The sequence below is a fragment of the Onychostruthus taczanowskii genome, unplaced genomic scaffold (assembly GCF_017590055.1).
Source record: "Onychostruthus taczanowskii isolate IOZ18803 unplaced genomic scaffold, ASM1759005v1 scaffold120, whole genome shotgun sequence".
NCBI lineage: Eukaryota > Metazoa > Chordata > Aves > Passeriformes > Passeridae > Onychostruthus > Onychostruthus taczanowskii.
Window position 1 is genome coordinate 779,286 of NW_024498352.1, and position 19,537 is coordinate 798,822.

The 19,537-nt window shown below is 33.7% G+C and overlaps 1 protein-coding gene across 1 annotated transcript in view; it reads right to left on the reverse strand.

Moving 5' to 3' along the window:
* FBXL17 (F-box and leucine rich repeat protein 17) overlaps nt 1-19,537 on the reverse strand; it is a 279,024-nt gene that overhangs the window by 173,617 nt on the left and 85,870 nt on the right. Inside the window, exons 5-6 of the mRNA XM_041395888.1 lie at nt 12,949-13,056; nt 4,409-4,539 (exon numbers count right to left, since the gene is read on the reverse strand). Coding sequence (XP_041251822.1) covers nt 4,409-4,539; nt 12,949-13,056 — 239 coding nt within the window. The remainder of the gene's footprint in view (nt 1-4,408; nt 4,540-12,948; nt 13,057-19,537) is intronic.

A 19,537-nucleotide genomic window follows, 5' to 3' on the forward strand; every position in this document is an offset into this window, starting at 1 on the left:
AAGCTGTACGAACAGCTTGATTTTCAGGCTTACAGTCTGTTTTCATGTTTCCACTGAATTTCTTTTGTATGTTGACATCCTGACTGCTCTCCTTGTGATATGTCTGTATTTTCAAGTTCCTGTGTCCTGGACTCCAACTATAATCCTTACCAACAAGTCTTAATCATTACAGTGTGGTTAGACTGTCTAACTGTGTGTTAGACTGCCTACTCTGGTTTATCCGTACTGGATTTTCATGGAAACACAAAAGAAGAAAGAGACATTTTCTCAGAAATGGAATAATGAGACTACATCCAGGTTTTTCACCTGTGCTAACAGCTCAAGGAGATGCACATTAATGCCTCTCTTCCCCCCCACTATCAACAGTCAGAAGTCCAATGATGATTAGCTATACCACCACAAGGTAAATAAGCAAAATTCTCACTGTTTTACTGTGCCATGGAGATATTGCATATTATACTCCAAGTCATAACCATAACTTGCTCTCAACAACATCCAGATGCTCTGCAAATCTGCTACTGAAGTCACCCACAACGTGTGCAATAAATTACATTAAAAAATACAGCTCTCTTGAGACATTATTACAAGAACATGTAGCACCACCTACAGAGGAAGAACCAAAGTTCTTAAATGGTTGGGAAAACATTGTCCTTTGACTGTAAAACTAATTGATAATTTTGTATTGCAGGTGGAATCTTATCCTGGGTGACTGGCAGTACCATGGCACAAAAAAGTCTCACTGTGCCTGTAAATATAGTTCCTTGCTTTATCTGCATTATTCCCTTCTTTCATAGAAGAAACATACAGTAGGGGGTGGCAAACATCCTCTATACAAATATTATACAAATATAAGGAAATATTTAAGTAAGATGATGACTGAAGCAAGCAGAAACACTCTTAAGATTTCACAGTCACTGCTTAGCTTTTAAATGACTGTCCCTAAGTGAATTACGTAACACAGATGTTGAAATTAATTGCAACTCTCAGTCCACAGCGATGAGATTCACAAAATAGACTGTCTGCTGTTTGCTTCCTGATCATTATGGATATTATAATAGCAGATGTTCCTCAAACTATTAAAAAACTCACATACGCCTGAAAACTTTGCCAGCACATCATACTACATTTCCTGAATCCCCCAAAAGATTTATTTCTAGATGTTCTGTTTTTACTTCATCAAGTGAAATTCAAAAGAACAAGGGCATTGACCGTAAAAACAACTTCAAGGTGATATGGTTACCGAAAGCAAGCTTCAGAGTATATTATTCACCTCACCATGTACAAAGAACTCAATCCTTTCCAATTGCAAAAACTTGATGTAACCTACTCATTATGCATATTAAAAGAATTTGCAAGCTTGGTTTTGTTCATATTTGAAAGAAGTAGGATTGTTTCTGTAACAAACTTAACCAATTTGAAAAAGAGTATATGAAGCTTTTAAGTGAGCTGGAATACTTAGAGAAGAAATCATTACATTAGATTACTTCAATAGGCGTTTTATGATCTTGCTTAACTCACAACTTTTAGAAACTTTTTTACAAGTCATCAGAAGACACCTCTTTTTCCTTCATTTGCAAACTAATGCCAAGAGTATCTCAGTGGAACATATTTTTTGCCTTAGGTAAATTATTTTTTTTTACTAGCCCACATAAGCCTTTTAGATGCATGCATCCAAAACAAAAAAGAGCTCTAATCAAAACACAGAAACAACGGTATTCATCAATTCTTGCATATGCAGAAGAATCACTGCAACAAAAACCTTAGCAAGTGCCTGCCAAGCAGAGCTCTTATACTCTGAAAATTTAAGTTATTTAAAAAGAAATGTAACGATCACAGGATTAACTCTAACACCATGTCACAAGCAAGAAAGAACTGTAAGTGTTCTAGAGTTATACTCTTGCTTATGGAAAGCATTTTCATGGATTTCTAGAAACAACCATGAAATCTAAAAGAAAGTTTTAAAACCAGTGACTTATTTTTGCCAAGCCATAATCCACTGCCTTTCAGAACTACTTAGCTCTTGTAAGTTACACTGGTATTTTAAAAACTTTCAGTTTTTCTTTCACACTCAATATTATGCACAAAGAAATGGAGCAAAACAGTTTTCCGAGGCATTAAAGAAGCCTCGGCCCTCAGTTCTCTAAAGTGTGCAGAACACTGTCCTATTAAGTTTGAAAAGATCTAGACTACAAGTCCTGTGTAGTTGGATCTCATAAGTAAACCTGCTTGATAACGGGGTGGGGAGTGGGGGAGAAGTGGAACTAATCTTTATTTTAAAAGCAGGAATCAGGAAAAGCATTAGACTGCTACTATCTCATATGCACTGGGAAGGTATCAAGAGACAGAATCTCCTCTGACATTCCCCTCTGACTAGGAGCCCACACAATGGCATCAAATTAAAAAAAAAAAAAAACAACGGTTAAGCTTAAATAATTAACTCATTTACTTAATTTAAACTAATTTGCATTTTAACCCAAGTGCCTGAACAGTCCTGTGAGCTTTTGAAAGCTGACCTGTATTCTCAAAATGGATACACTCAAAATACTCCACAAAACTGGTGTTTTCTTCAAATAAAATCATGTAGTTGTATCATGTTCCTTTTATATAATTTTCCATTATTCTCAACTGAGCTTTTAGCAGGAGTAAAGCAACCAAATTTATTCAGTTCAACTAGTATTTGGAGTTTCGTGCCACTTTTAAAAAAAGAAAAATATCTGAATTGTCAAATAACTTCTTCAGATTTACAGGCATTAATTATTTTCTAAATTCTCTTTTTTTTCCTTAAACTAGAAGATAATTAAAATTTACAAACTTTAATTGTTATATTAAGTACTAACAAGTACAATCCCAAAAAAACACAAAATGGAAAACTTTAAGAAACAGAAATAAACAACTTAAAGTTACATAGTTACATCCAGGAGCAGATTATCTGTCAGTGCTTGAAAGGGCTTCCTCCTCTTGCAAAGATTCACAATTCTTATAATTCATACTCAGTGTGACGTTTCAGAGTAATATTCATAGAATTAAAATATATACTTATTACTATAGTAATTCTAATAAAGGATTTTCAAGAACACTTTGACAGCAGCAGTTCAGATCAAACTTAGCAGACTGCTGCACTCAAAACATTCAAGCAGATGGATCTATGTTTCTAAGTACTTTAATTAAAACCTGAAAACTGCCTGGTTTTTTATTTGAATTTTTATTCTTATTATTTTTTCTAGCTTATCCTGGAATTTTCCAGTAACCTCATTCCACATGTGAAAATAAGGCCCTATAGACAGAAAGATGAGGCAACTAAATGCTTTCAAAACCAGTGAAGTTTCATCAAAGGTCTGAGCCAAACAAACAAATCCAAGAAACGGACTTAAAGGCTAAAAGAAGTTATGGCAAAAGTTACTGGTACTTCTTATTGAACACAATGCAATTTTATTATTTTTAGAATACTACACTTTCACCAAAGTCTGAGCTCACCTACACAGTACACCCTCAATGACTTTTGAAAACCTTGAAAGCATACCTTATTAAAAAAACAAAAAGTAATCATGGGAAAGAAGTACAATTGCTAGAACACATTATTCTGGTTTATATTAAACTGTTTTAGAAACTCTTTCTGTTAAAAGTGTGTTTTTCCTTTTGTTTAAAGCAGCAGTTATAATGAAGTAGTCTGGCAGAAGTAATTAAAAATATTCTTTCCTGTGTACCCTCAGGCACTGACTTTGCTCAATTTTTTGTTTAAAAAAAATGTTACCTTTAAAAATTCTCATTGTTAATCTGATCTATGATATAACTATACATAACCTTTGTCCACATACTTGATGTTGAAATAAATTAGTTGATCAAAAGACTGGAATACAGCAGGATAGGAAGTATTCTGGTCAGAAGGAAAAGTCTAGGTAATAACCCGGTCATTGTTCCATTTTCATTCTGAAGTTCTTTGCAAAAAAAACCCCAAAACCAGCCAAACAACCTTGTTGCTTTCTAAAAATACAGGAAATCCACTTATTAATTCACAAGCAGTTTATTTTTACTTATATAGTCAAATGTATGCTTCATTGTTTGAACGCATATAAATTTATCGAAATCCTGGACACCTACTGAGTCAGTTCAACAGCAATTGAACAGTTCAATCACTCTTTGTACAGAGCACATTCTCCTGAAATCTGCATAAATAAATTAGTGCCACCATCTGGTCATAAATAAACTGCTCTCCATTGCAGAAATAGGCAAACACTCTACAAAATAGGTGTCTGGATGATTTACCCAAAATAAGCAAGAACAAGCACTCAGCAAACACTGTTTACTGTAATCAATCTCCTCCAACCCCCCAAGCCATGAGGAATTATTGTCAACTAACAGAACCAGTCAATTTACATTACACTGCTTTTAGATGCTCTTATGAAGTTACCTGTCATTAATGATCCAGTTCAGACATAGATTGAGAGAATTAAGGTTTTTGCATCTCTTTACTATTTCCATCACGGTTTCATTGTCCAGTTCTGTGATATGGCGTAGGTCCAAGCTTGAAAGATTTCTTAGCTATTGAGACAAATATGAGAGAAAGAAATAATCTGAAATTCATTCACATATATAACTGTTGAAAAAACTGTTAATTTTTCTGAAAGTTGCACAGTATGTGCAAGCTAGTCATGAAAGATATTATTACTACATATTTTACAAAAAGCAAACATACCAGAGATATTCGCATAATTCACCTTGAGCAAAATTGTGATTCAGGCTCTCAGTTACTACATAAAATCCAGACATTCTCATTCAAGAAGTCATACAACCTATAGTAAGGCCTAGGCCCTCCTCATCCTCTTAAATACATGGAGTGTAAGACACCAAGGTAAGGTAAAATATCAACTTATTTAGGCATAATAAAAATAAGGCATGGAAGGAAGTGAGATAGCATGTTTGTGCTTAGATTCAAATGAATGCAATTAATGACTCCAGAGCATAAGACTTTCAAAGTAAACAAATAATACAAACTCCCTGGAAAATACAGTATTTATACTGTAGTCTCACCTGCACAGCTATCAATAACAGATTGGATATGCTAAACAACAAAACTTGGAGTCATAAAACAATGTGATTAGGAGTTATGCACTAATTAAACTGACTAATGTTAATCACTCTTGTATCCTTCAAAAGCAAACCCTTTTACAACTTTTATGAGTTACAGATGCAAAAAAAAAAAAATTAGACTTCTCCAGTATCACTTCAGTCATAATAACCTCCAAGTACTGTTTGCTTTTTAAGCTGTCTGAAATAATCTATCTTATACTCTGGAAAAATAATTGCATTAGGCAATATTGACACTTTAATTAAATTTACTTTCTCTGTAAGAGAGAAAAAATTATCCTCATCAGTGATTTAAGTCACTAAGGATTTGATTAGGTAAAGACATCCAACTGAGATCACATAATTGGTCCACTTCAGTAGTTAATTATTAAGTAGAACAGGTGGGTAGGGGGAGAGATGGCAGCATGGCGTGAGAGGAAATGAAGAAAAGGAAGAGAAAAGGACTTCAAATGTAGGTAGCCTTCCACAGAAATTGGAGTTTTGTTCTTCAAGTTTTTAACAGGCTCCAAACAAAAGCTGAAGATAAACTACATACTGTCCCCAAAAATTATAAAAGAGTAATATCAGGAACTCTCAACTCTGAGGAAGACCTGCAGGGTACATCTGCAGAATGTAGGACAATATTTTTATGATACTACCACAGGTATCACTGTGGAGGTAACTTGCTGCATTCCCACTGAAATTCTGATAAACTTTTTTGCATATTAGGGAGCAGAGCATATAGTGATTGATACTGTGTTGGTAAAATAGACACCTTTTACAAGCTCTTTCTATTCTCATTTCATACATGCTGCTCCACCATGAAGTTTATCTTCTATGTGCCGAAAAAAAGGCTCATAACCCTCATAACCAATTTCTCATTTTTTCCTGCATAAATTGCAAGAAGGGGAAGCTTTCAGCAACTGTGAATTTCCTCACCTTCACACAGCTATTCATACTAGATATTTCAGCCTTTAAACCATGCAGGCAATAATGTGGTCTATGCCTATGACACATAAAATACACCCACTGGACAATTCAACAATGAGTATGTTCTATGACATTAAACAACTAAGGAGACTTAAAAGACAAGTAGAAAATCTTCTCATTTAAGAAAATCCCAAGCTTTCTTTCTCAACAACATTCTTCTTACGAAAAGATGACAATACTGGTGATTCCTTTGCCATTATTATTACTTATAGACTAAAATGTATGAATTTACACTAAAGTATCAATGCATGGAAAGGGGCCAGTGCTCCTTTAAAAAATGCCTTCAAACCATGGCTTCAAATTCTGTAAGAGGTAACAACCGTATATTATCTACCTCAATGATGCAATGATGAATGCAACAGAAAGCATTTGTGGTTTCCCAGGAAAAAAAACCATTGGCATTGCATGGCTGGAATCAAAAACTAAACTTATTTCCTGGTATTCCTGTCCACCAAATTAATAGGGTTTTCAAGGTAGATTTTGTCCTTTACCATCACAGGAGAATGAACTTTCTTTCCTTCACACTAGTAATAGTCTATCTAATATTATATTCAATATACAGTAACTCAACCACCACTTGCCTTTTTTTACTGTCACATTCCTTCATTTTAAAGACCTGACCTACTTCACAGGTTAATTCTTCCTTTTCTCAGGCACAACATACTCAATGAAGAAAACCTTTGTGTCTTAGAAGTTTGAAGACACTGTTTCAGATTGATACATACTCAAACCTACAACCTCAAAATTGCCATTACATAAGTGTCAATGGCTTTCAAGAACCTGCACTGAATACACACTTGCTTTTGAGACAATTTTGGATCAATCTGAATATGACAGTGAAAAGAATACTTCCCTGCCTACTTAAGAGGTATCAACATCTCACTACTTGTGAGACAATTGTAATAAATATGTATGTAATCATTTATAATTTAAAAAGTATATATACCTTAATGACAAATTTCATACTTTATATCCTACCTGAGAAGTAATTTTAGGGGAAAAATGCTAGAATCACTACTATGAAAAAATTGGAAGAGAAAAACATGTAAGTCTTACATACTAATCCTCACAGCTAAAAGTAGCATGACATTAAAAAGAAAAATCAAACTTCTCCAAAGTAGACAATTATAACACAGATGCCAGACTCTACAATGCATTCCTAAATTCTGATATTAAAATAGTGTACCTTTAAACAGCATTTATTCCAGAGAAAGAGGATATTCTGTGACTTAAATACTCCATCTTACAGAATTAGGATGCATAATATCTTTCCTTTTGTGTTTTTTTTTTTTTTTAAACCAAAACTTATTCTGTTCCTGCAGCAACACCATTTTACTAAGCAATTTCAGGGCCCTTCTTCTGTAGACATCCAAGCTTTTCTTGAAATCTTAATTTTATTTGCAAATAATCATGCATGAGCAGAATTTAAACTTTGAACTCAGCTACAATAGTCAAAATGTTTTAATGGAAAACAGAATATTTAATGTGACAAAACACACAATGCAAATAAGTAGGCAGAAGGCTTAAAATATGAACCAGAAAATAACATAATTTTAAAAAGAAGCAACACTTTAATTTTGGGCGAGACTTATAAACACATTCTTGCTGAAATTACTGATTGTCACTTACACAAAAGTAATGATATCATTACTTTTAGATCTCAAATATTTTAAAATATGCTTAAACCTTTGGGGTTTTTAAATACTTTTGTTGGTTGGCTTAAATGAAATTTTATGCCAAATGATATATTTGAAGAGATTATCATACTGTTTGCGTGCCTGAATGTCATGCAATTAATAAGATTTCTATCTTGACTACTGAAACTTGGAATTTTAAAATATGTGCAGTGCTTTAAGTGATAGAAAATTACTATTAACATTGGGATCACAGGTAATTTAAGTGTGGGTGTACAAACTCCTGTGAATATTTAGATGTTATTGTATTGAAACTGTTAATATAATGGGTTATTTTATATGGGTTATAGATTTTTTCCCACTGCACACTTCCAAAGTTCCTGTAGAGATATGCTGCCCTAAAAAGCATAGAAGAGAACAGAACTATAGAATCATTTAGGTTGGAAAAGAACTTTAAGCCTGAGTCCAACTGAAACCTAAAACTGCCAAGTCCACCACTAAACAATTCATGTAAGATTAACCCTCTTCAGTATGACAGCCAAATAATTTCTGAAGAAAAGTCCTTATAAGGACTCAATGAGCTTTAAACTCAGATCTTTTGCTAATTAAGCTTAATTTTCTTGACACTCTCTGTATACATGCCTTCAGGGAATAAACTGCTCTCTGACTTAAGTCTCCAAAAGCAAATGTATGATTGCAGGAAATGAAGAATGGAACATGAAAAAAACTGTAAACCACATTCTTTGAATTGTAATGTCAATAGAATCAATGAACTATTTTTTTAAAGTCACTCACATTCATTAATTTTTACTGAAGAGCTGCCATAACTGAGCTACACAATTGAGATATATTGTTATCCTAGAACAGTAATCATACACGGCCTAAAGAATTGGAAAATTATTGAATAGTTACAAAGGAGATTATTTTCCCAAAGACTGATCAAAATGTTATGCATATTAATAAGATTTAATTTCAGTTCTTAGGTACTGTGAAATATTAATGTTCCACTGCTTAAGTAACAAACAAGCAATCAAAAACTGTGTCGCAAGCACCAAGATTTAACTACCTCTAGAGGAGGGACTTGACTTACACACACATATAAACTGCATGTATAGTATCTGTGTTACAAGACTCATTTCCAGTTTATAAACTACAAAAGTTGCTGTAGAATTATATTTTTACTGATTCATAGTTTACATCTTCATGTTATTTACTGTCAAGTACTTCTTGATTTTTTTTTTTGGGTGGTAGAGGGGAAGTGGAAGTTTCCTAGATTCAACACTTTCAATCATGCAGTCTTCTCTGCAATGTCTTTTTTACTTCATTGAAAGAAATGGCAGTTTGGTAAAACCATCAAATTCTTCAAAATAGCAACAAGAATCTCTTAAGAGGGATACAGTTAACTTGAATCAACAAAATCATCAGGTTCAGTTTCACAAGATGCAAAAACATTCACTTACACAGCACCATATCAGGTAAAATTTCAAGCCCACACACATGAAGAAAGTGCCAGAATCACTGTATTCAAAATCCCTTACTTAATGCGTTTTTCCTGACATTGGAACACTAAAAGGACACATTACTAAAGGCAAACAGATTGAAATAAATTATGTTTCATCTTATGATGAAATTGATTATACAAATTGATTAAGATACTGTTTTCTCTGTACCTAGCCAAAGAATAGCAATCATACCCTTAGTCAGGAAGCTTAATGATTTTAAGATCACAATGTATGCTGAACTACTACCATAAAAAGAGCAAAAAGCAGAACATCTGGTGTCAAAACAAATCATTTACTAGAAAGAAACCATACTTTACATGTGTTCAGAAAGGCTCTTGTAAAATCAGTCCTGTCATGTGTAGATTATCATTATGTATCTGTCATGCTGATGATGTCTACACTGAATGAGCCCAAAACATTTGCTCCATAAATCTAAAATTTGATTGACTTCATACAATGTTTGATTGACCACCAACTCAGCTACAGGTATCACTAAGTTCGACTAGATATGGTAACTATTATGAGATGAAGAAGAAGTGAAGATCACATTATTCCAAAACCAGTTCTTAGATTAACTGTCTTCATGCACTGGTGATTAGCAAAGTAAGTTAGAAATTTTTTCTGTTGAGGTTCTGTACAAGGATTCATGCACAAATAGATGTCTGTAAAAAAATTTACCAGACAGTCTGCCAGAAGTACATGGTGTAGAAGCACAGAGTATATTGCTACAAAGCTATTACCCTTGCATATATATCAGAAACCAAAGGAAGAAGCCAAGGAAGTGGCTTGGATGTCAAGATTTGCTGATGCTGGCTGTTAAAATTCTATTAAAAATGCAACAATTAAACTGCTGAGAAGCAATTACCACAACAGGGGAGGAAAATGCCACTGTTCTTGAGGTCAAAGATGTAACATTACAAAATCACTACCTCACTAGAAAGAATACAAAGTTTCTTATTCCCACATTGTTAATGAATTAAGATTACCCTTCTGGCTGTTCTGTGCTCAACACAATCACCTAATGTGCACAGGCACTTTCCACATTTGTGTCGATCTTCACACTTACAGGAAAAACAAATTAAAAAATAATCAGGGAGAAACTGTTGAGAGACAAGGATGTGTGGATGGGAGAAAGAGCACAAACAAGAAAAAAATTATACAGAGAAAGCTAATGAAATAACAAAATAAATTATAATAAGACATAAAACAAGAAAACAGTGGAGAAGTGGTGAAAACAGAAGATAAACTAAAACACTACACATGTCCTTCCCACCTCCACAGAAACAACATAGGTAAGTGTTGGGCTAAATACTTTGATGTCATAGAGGAGGTCACTAACTTCTTTTGTAACAATGTTTGACACATTAAAATTAAAGGAAAATGAAACATTCAGGTCACCAGAACAAACAACTGGTTTCAACTGCGAGTCTAACTGCGAATTGCATATAAACACACTCCTTTTTTCCCTTTCTTTCTGTGTATGTATATAAAGTGCCTCTCATCATACCCAATAATAATTATTTACTTTATATGTGGGCTTTTCCAGTTTATAATAACTTCAAGGAAAAAAGGCACCAACGTGATGACATGGTCTTGTTCACAAAGCAAATTTTTTTTTACTGTCATTGTGTTCAGTAGAAAAAGAGTGAAAATAACATGAATGTTTCTTCTTTTTCTTAAGTATACAACACTTTCTCTTCCACACCCCACAATTAGCTATTAAAAAAAGCTTCGTGACGCGGCAGCACTGTAATTTAGAATTTTCAAGTGGCAATATTTTTAAAGGGAGCTAACATTACTAGGGGGAAAATACAGTAATAATAAACCACTCTATTTTTATACATCCATCAGCACCAAAGCAATTTTACAACAACAAGACCACTGCTGTTATCTCCAGTTTGCACACAGGAAGCAGGACAGAAGGCAACTAGCTCTGCACAGCCTGGAGGGACACACTCACAGGCCACGGAGAGCAAACCCAGATTCCACGTTCTCTAGGAACTCCAGACTGGAATTACTACTAAACACTTATGAAACACCAGTTAAGTATTCAATGTAAAACCAACCATAGATGGTTAGAACAAAAAATTATGTCATCAACAGATGAATTCTGGGAAAGATAGATGCAGCAGATAATGTTACTACTTGCTACAATTCTTTGTAAAAAGTTATTTGAAAAATGTCCCCATTTTTCTTATAAACCCGCTTTAAGTACTGAAAGGTTGCAACAAGGTCTCCCTTGAGCCCCTTCCAGGTTAAGCAATCCCTAACTTTCAGTGTTATTACATCACTGTCTTTGCAACATTCAGAGCCTACAGAAGTTGTACAGATACAGCTTGAAGGAAGGAAACTGAAATACCTAAATCCCAAGTCCCGACATGCACCAATTACTTACAAAGTAATTACATACCAAAAGTCTAAGCATTCTCTTAGATATTTTCTGAATGACTATATTCAACAGGGTCGCTCCAATGTAAATCTGGATTTCTAATAATTTATTATTATTAAGCACATGAAAATCAGAAACACATTAATAAAAAGTCAAGCTCTTGACTCGTCTTCAATCTAATAAATGTGATTATAAAGCCATTTTGTTGAAGGATAAGACATCTAACATTTAGTAAATAATAAATCTAGGTCAGAATAATGTAATAATCCAAATACGTAGCTGAAAAGTGATCTTAGTGGAAATTTCCCACAAAGCCTTGGACTACACACCCTCTCTATGTAAAATGTCTAAATTTTGTACCTTCTGTATTTATGTTCTATATATAAACATAACCTATAATTATATATAGGTAGTTTTCATAGGAGATGAAAATATTTGTATAATTTCTTTCTCCAACAGACATGCACACCTTTTCCTCATCACTTCAATACACTGTGATTTCAAAATGGTCCTATAACTTTACCATACAAATTAATTTCCCTGGCTTATTTCTTTTTGCATGTGTTCCAAAATGTTTTCAATTCTTCTGTAGCTTCAGCTAAGAAGCTCTGATTATGAAAATTATGAAAGTAATTTATAGATATGCTGAATGGCTCTGTATAACAATAGGAGACCTTCACAGCTGCATCAAGAAAACCTTTGCTTTCACCAGTCACACTCCATTTGCATTAAATACACTTTTTACTTCCTACCTAAAGATCTCTTTAACCATTTTCATGCTTGCATGATCCCTGGATTTACTTTCAGTTACAAATTTTAATTAGATGGTATTTGTCCACCTCATTCAAGTCATCCATTTTATTGAAAACTTAAACTACTTTCTGCAGATTCACTCGTTTTCTCACACATCACTCACTCTTCTTATGCAAAAGAAAAAGGAAAAAAAAATAAAATGCATCTGTCACACTATCTGCGTCAAATAAGGAGATTAATATAGTCAAAATGCATGTACACAGGGGGTATACTTCTGCAACCAGAGGTCTGTCTAAATCTCTTGCAATTAGAATTTTGCATTTTAAAATGGAATTTTGTTTTGTTTTCAATGGAATCAGCAGCAATTACATATTTTAAAGAGTTTTGACCTGAACACCACTGTTACTTGTGAGAAAATGTATAATCCCATAAATATATTTTTGGTAAAGTGTTTTTATACAGTGAAATGTAAATAATGCAAACTTCACTCACTTAATCATGTTTCTGTCCAAGTCAGTGCTATAAATCACACACATAATCTTATCCTGGCTGATACCTATGACATGACTACAGTCCAAAACACTAGTGACTAGCAGAAAGTTGTTATGATACTTACATTGGTAAGGTGAATGACTCCTTTTGAAGTAACAGAGCAGCCCATGAAACCAACATACTGCAGCTCAGGGCAGTGTTCAGCAAAAGCTTTCACTGACTGATCTGTGACCTACAGAAAAGATAAAAAGGTAAGAGTTGAATAGGTGATATAAACACATACTAAACACAGATTAAGAAATTTCTATGTAACATTGGCAAGTGGCTCATTTAGACTTTTAGTATTATAATTACCACTACTATTATTTGTTTCAAGAGTTTGAGAGAGATTATTGGTTTGCACAGTTTGCATACATATGCATGGACATATAAACATGAAAATTAGGAAGAAAAAATATTTCTGGCAGAAGGCAGAGAAAAAAGAAACACAACGCAAGAGATGATATCCACAAATTCAGATCTTACTGTCATCCTATTTATGTGCAAATAACCCAAGAGACGATTATATTGACTATTTTCATAAAATATATACAAAAATGAAAATATAACAAATTAATTATTGTCATCCTGTAGACATCATTGACTTTGCAAAGAATTGTGTGCTATCTTGAATTTATATGCCTTGTCTTATATTTCTTTTTAACTAAAACACAGCAACTGAAGATTTTAACTTAAAAGTAATATTACATCTTGTTTCTCACATGAGACTAGGTAATCTCATGGCAATATAGCACTTTGTCAGTTATCAGACAAATGGAGATGTTATCTAGTTTATTACTGAGATTTATTTATTTATACAACTCTTTTTCATCTATAATTAAGTTTGTCTGGTAAAATTTAATAACTATAAAACAATCTATTGTATAAATACACTGCTTTGTAAATAGACTGAATGATCAAAAGCAACTTTGTGAAGAATGAAGAACTTAATGACATAAGTACACTTACAACACCTACACACCTTCCTTTAAACAAGTAAGGTTTGTTTTCTTTTTTTTTTTTTTCCCTCTGAAAAATATATATTCCCAGTGCAAATGGCAGTAATGAAAAACCATATACTGACTGTAGAACAAAGCCTGTATTTTCCAGCTACATGGCTCAGGAATGTCTCATGGTGTCCAGATTCCTAACTCCTGAATGCTGAGAACATTCAGAATTTCTATGGATGTCTTCCTGTTCCCACAGAAGCGAAAAGCAAACAGGTTTTGAAAGATGTAGCACTCAGCTGAGCCTCAGGTGAATTCATATCAGAGCACTATTCCTGCTGTGCTTTGGATAACCATCACCCAGAGCTCCAACTTGCCCAAGATGTCACATTCCTGCACCCTGGCAGCATATGGTGGGTGACCTTGGTAAGGACTTTGGCAGAACAACTTTTGAAAAGATAACCCAGAGATATGTATTTATAGGCCTACTATCTCATAAAAACTGTGTTGCTTTGGGGTTACTGAAAATTGTTACAGACCTAGTGCAGTTTTCTCAAAGCAATGATTTCTCAGCAAGCAGAGATTTTTACTGCTGCATGTCTGCCAAAAAAAAGGCAAGCCTTTTAGTATTGTATATTTAGAACCCAATTAAACGAAAACAGATCAAAAGGAAAGGAAAAAGGGTCAGCTGAACAGATTCAATCACAAATTGGGTAGTGATCATGGGGTATCTGCAGAGACCCATGTCTCAGGTCTGCCTGCTTGAACAAAAGCAAACCACTATGATAAGAAATTTCTTCTCTGATTTGATCTGACACAGTCTCACATTTTTACTTTGGCCCACTCCTCTAAGCTAAGGAAGGCCACACCAACTATTACTTTTTTTGAGATATTGATTACCAAAAACCTGTGACAAATACTATCACAAGTCAAAGGCTTAGAAATTTGTAGTACCACAAGTACTGTTACTTATGATGCCACCAGAACCAAACCAGGCTGAAAAAAAAAGTCTATCTCCTACAGAAAATAAATTAAAACCTCTGATTCAGCTAATAATCTCAGAGAAGACTATTAGTCTACTCTCCCTACAGAAGATTCAAGTGTAATTCTCTGTTGCAAACAGCTTTGTCCTACCTGTCAAGAAAATGTAGCAACAGAAAATCAGTACCATAAATGCCTAATATCACAAATTCATTACAGAGGTTAAAACTTCAATCTACAAATAATTTCTTACTTATATCTAACATTTAGGTGCATGAAGACTTTGTAAAATTGACATTTTTGATGCAAATAACATAATTAGTATGTCTTACAGTATGTTCTTTCCATACTACAGTATTTTCTGTAATCTAAGCAAAGCCTTTGGAAAAAATAGCTATAATAAAAATTAATAGCAGTAGATTATGACCATTTCTACTAAACAGTTTACAGATTAGCAGTGAACCTTTTCCGTGCTCTTTAAATATGCAACATCTTTTAAATCAGAAAAAGATTCTTCATTACCTCTGTATGCCTTATGATTTTCCAGTCAAAAGGAGTGTGACATAACCTGATTATGCTTTACAATTACTGTGGTAGTTTAGACATGTATTTTGCTACCACAAACAACTTGTTCTTAAATCTTGACTTAGAAATAAAAAGCAGTGTTTCTGTCTTCTGCTGTCAAACAATAAAACTCTACTATCTGGAGAAGATTACTTCAACTTTTATTGGGAAACACTGTAAAAATTGTTTCAATCAACTCTACCTTCCTCTCAGCATCCTTTGTTATACCAGTATCTAGGAATTCATTACTTCTCCTTCAGATCCTATATCATTTATGGCAATTGATTTTTTTAATAACATACTTCCCATTCAGACAGCCTGTAATGAAGACCACTTGATATTCTGTTTGGTTAAACACTTTAAACATGACTCCACTTTCCTATGATTGTATTAGCTGGGAAATAATATATATATATGCATTTCTCTATTTACATACACACACACTTGCAATTTCATTGAAATGGCTTCTCCTAAGATGAATGTAAGAGACTATGCATGGAAACACCAGATCTAAATACCTGTAATCTAAACATCTGCTAAAAGGTTAAAAGGTAAAATTTACATTACACCTTTTTGTTCTTTTTTTGCAGGGTTTGGGGAAAAGAAGAACATGTAGTGATTTGGAATTTATTTAAAACTTACGTGTAAACTGACAGTCAAGTAAAATTATCTAGTTTTCATTTAGAACAACAGACAACTAAATCCCATCAGTCCTTATTTATATATGGCTCAAAACCATCATGATATAATGTTAGTATGCATAAGTTTGGTTGGGTTTTTTTCATTAGACCTATTTGTATCAAGGAAAAAAAAAAAGTAGGTAAAGTTCAACCATAACTGAAAGAGTGATCAGACATTGGGATGGGCATCCCAGGGAGGTGATGGAGCCCCTGTCCTTAAAGGTGCTTAAAGAACACTGGACATGGCACTCAGTGCTGACTGACAAAATATTTGGTCAAAGCTTGGACTTAGTTACCCCAGAAGTTTTTCCAACATAAATCATTCTGTGATCTGTGATACAGAAGCAACAAAGTTAAGGATGCTTCTAAGACTGGAAACATCTCTTCTTCTGCTTAATTAGGCTTTCTACTTATTCATCATCTGCCATGTCCAGCACTGAAGGTCTGTATACAGACTTAAATTTCTGTACGAACTCCAACATGCAGCCTGGGTCACTATTTGTATCAGAAGTAGGTGCCAGAAATAGTAATAAGCTCTTTTACCATATGAATGTATTTTATACTTGCAAGAGATGGTCTAGTCAGCAAAATGAAAGAAAAATAAGTGAGTGATGAAAAGAAAAGCACGGAAAACTAGCAGTGATATGTATGCAATGATCATGCACCTTAACACTGCCTCTTTTTTATGCAATGTGTAGCTGTATGTTAAATCTTTACTACTCAGGAGATAGAACAGGTATATAAAATGTGTATTATAAATATGGCTTCTGTGAACTAACATATTTTTAAACAACTGACATTCTGATATATTATACAAACAGATTAGACTAGCATAATCTAAAACTAGATTACCATAAAAAATACTGCAGTTCTACAGAAATGACCCTTGTCAACAAAGACAGACATGCACACACAATTCTATTATAGATCACAGTACTGTTCTTCCAAGAATCTTTAGTAATTGGGTTGTCTAGTCGACTTTCACTGACTTTCATTCATTGTGTCTTGCTTCATGTTAGACTTGCTTTGAAAAAGTAATATAAGATGATGAAGACAGATTTATAAGTTTTGCACTAAAGCATTGTGAATGGGAAATATGCTGGTCTGGAACTAATGGAACAGATTTTGCTCCTATCAAAAAGATCTATGTTAAGTGAGATATGATTTAATCATTTTCTTTTTATGTATTGCAGCCTATTATATACGAATTCCAGTTCTGCATTGTTTTACAGAAATTCAATATTTTGCCTATGCTGAATTAGATTTTGTAAGTATTAGTTTATTTCACATTCTATTCAATAAATGAAAGTGCAAAAAGCAAAAAGCAGAGATGATAATTCAAAAAGAAAGACTGAGGTGCAACAATAAAAGCCAGTCAAATTCCAACTAAAAAGCCTCACAATTAATGAACACCTACAGAAGCTCAAACAGAAGTAACTCCAAAAAAGATAGGAAAATAAAAAGCCACTAGCACAGAACAAATACCCTGTTCTCTTATTTAAGCAGGTGCACTGCATTGTCTGTAAGTATATCTTAATATGCAATTTTTTCCATGAAATATACACATATAAAAGTTGCAAAAATATTCCTCAGAAGAATAAAGCACATTTTGCTAGAGTAAAAATATGCTGTCATGTAAATATAGAAGGGTCATGAAGCTCGGTAATCACCACACAAGGGAATACTAATGGTAGAATAAACCATTTTTCTCCTAATTCCTTAATCCATAAATTTTTTCTCCATTTTGGTCAGATGCCAGCTTAAGCAAACTTTATTTGGGCACCAAAGGAAGAAGGTAAGAGCCAGGGAGGGCTTACTAAAATACAGTTTTATGTCTAAAATGAGATTAAGTTTGCAAAAATCTCATCTGCCAATTCAGTCCTTGAACTTTCTTGCCTTATGCATTGTTATCTGCTACGGATTGAGGCCTACATGCCACCCACTCTGAAATCTGCACTGCAAGAAGCACGTGGCTACACCCTCCAATACAGTGTTTAAGGTCTCACATACTCAGTGTGCATCTCCCTGGTCTGTCTCCCCTGAAATCTTTGTGCGCCATAACCTACAATGATGTGCAGTTAGCCTAAATGCTGGTCTAGTTTTGGTTTAATTCCTTTCTACCAAGACCTCCAGAATACATTAATTTCAAAAGCTGCAGGCAATTCACACAAAGCAAAAGCATTTACAAGGGACTAATTTAGATCACAGGTGAATTCAACTAAATTCACAAGTACGCAATATATACAAAGAATATAAATATAAAGCAAAAAGATTGCTGATATACAAAAATATCTATATGCTGTAAACTGAGGCAGTCAGGCTACCACTGTTCTACCAGCAGGAAAGAAATTAAATATCATTACATGAACATCTTAAAAAAAAAAATCACAGTAATGAAGTAGTTTTGAGAGAGTGAGAAGACACTTCATAACATGTGTGTGCTTTCATAGGTATTTCCTACTTAGCTTAAAATTTGCATTACTATCCCTGTACTAAAATTATCAGATGATGCCTCTTTCCCACAAAGGGATAGATTACCTTGCCTCTCTTTTGACTAACACTTTCAAAACTACATTTTAGGGTCAAAAGGAGGGTAATAAGAAAGATCAAAATATTACAGTACAATACTATTAAACTTTACATAGTTAAACTAAAGCATATAATTAAAAATATTTAAGATTATACATATCTTCCTAGTCCTGTGAGTGGGAAATTAAAAGTAAATTCTGTTATAATTTAGCCACATTTAAATTTAAGTAACAATTCAATTTCATTTTTAAATTACTTTCCACAGGAAGCTGCAATACTCAAAGTATTTACTTACAGATCTAGTCCTAAGTTTCCACCAAACAAACCGGGGCATTCATTAGCATCAGTTCCCAAAAATACTTTAATATAATTTCTTATTAATACATTATACTATTAGATTGACCAGAAATATAAACCAAACTCATTTTAAATTAATGGTAATTTAGCACAAACTTATCTTAGAAATACACACAAATAAAGACTGCTATATACAAATATAGGGCTCTTTTGCCATACCTCCCTCAGAAAACAAAAGGCAGAAATGGTGGAAAATGATGTTTATGTTCCGAAGATTTATTTTAGAATTAAACTATAAAGGACTTTTCCTATTCAACAGGACTGATACACTGCCTGCTTTCCACAAGCATCAACTTAAATTATGTTTGTCATAAAAGCCATGATGAAGTAATTATTATTGGCAAACATGCATTTAATTTATGACCTCATATTGCAATTACAGAACACTGACAAAAATAAGGTATGGATAATCTGTCATCACACTCAAGTTCTTAGGACACCCAAATTTCATTAGTGAACAGCAGAAGGCAAGGCTCATCTTAACTAACTGCCAGAATGTATTTCTTCACCTTCAGTAAATTCAACAATTCTGCAATCAAAACAGAAATTCAACAACTTCCATCTTTAAGTTCCAGTAGTACCACCAATTTCTATGAGTACTCAAAAAGTGAAGTAT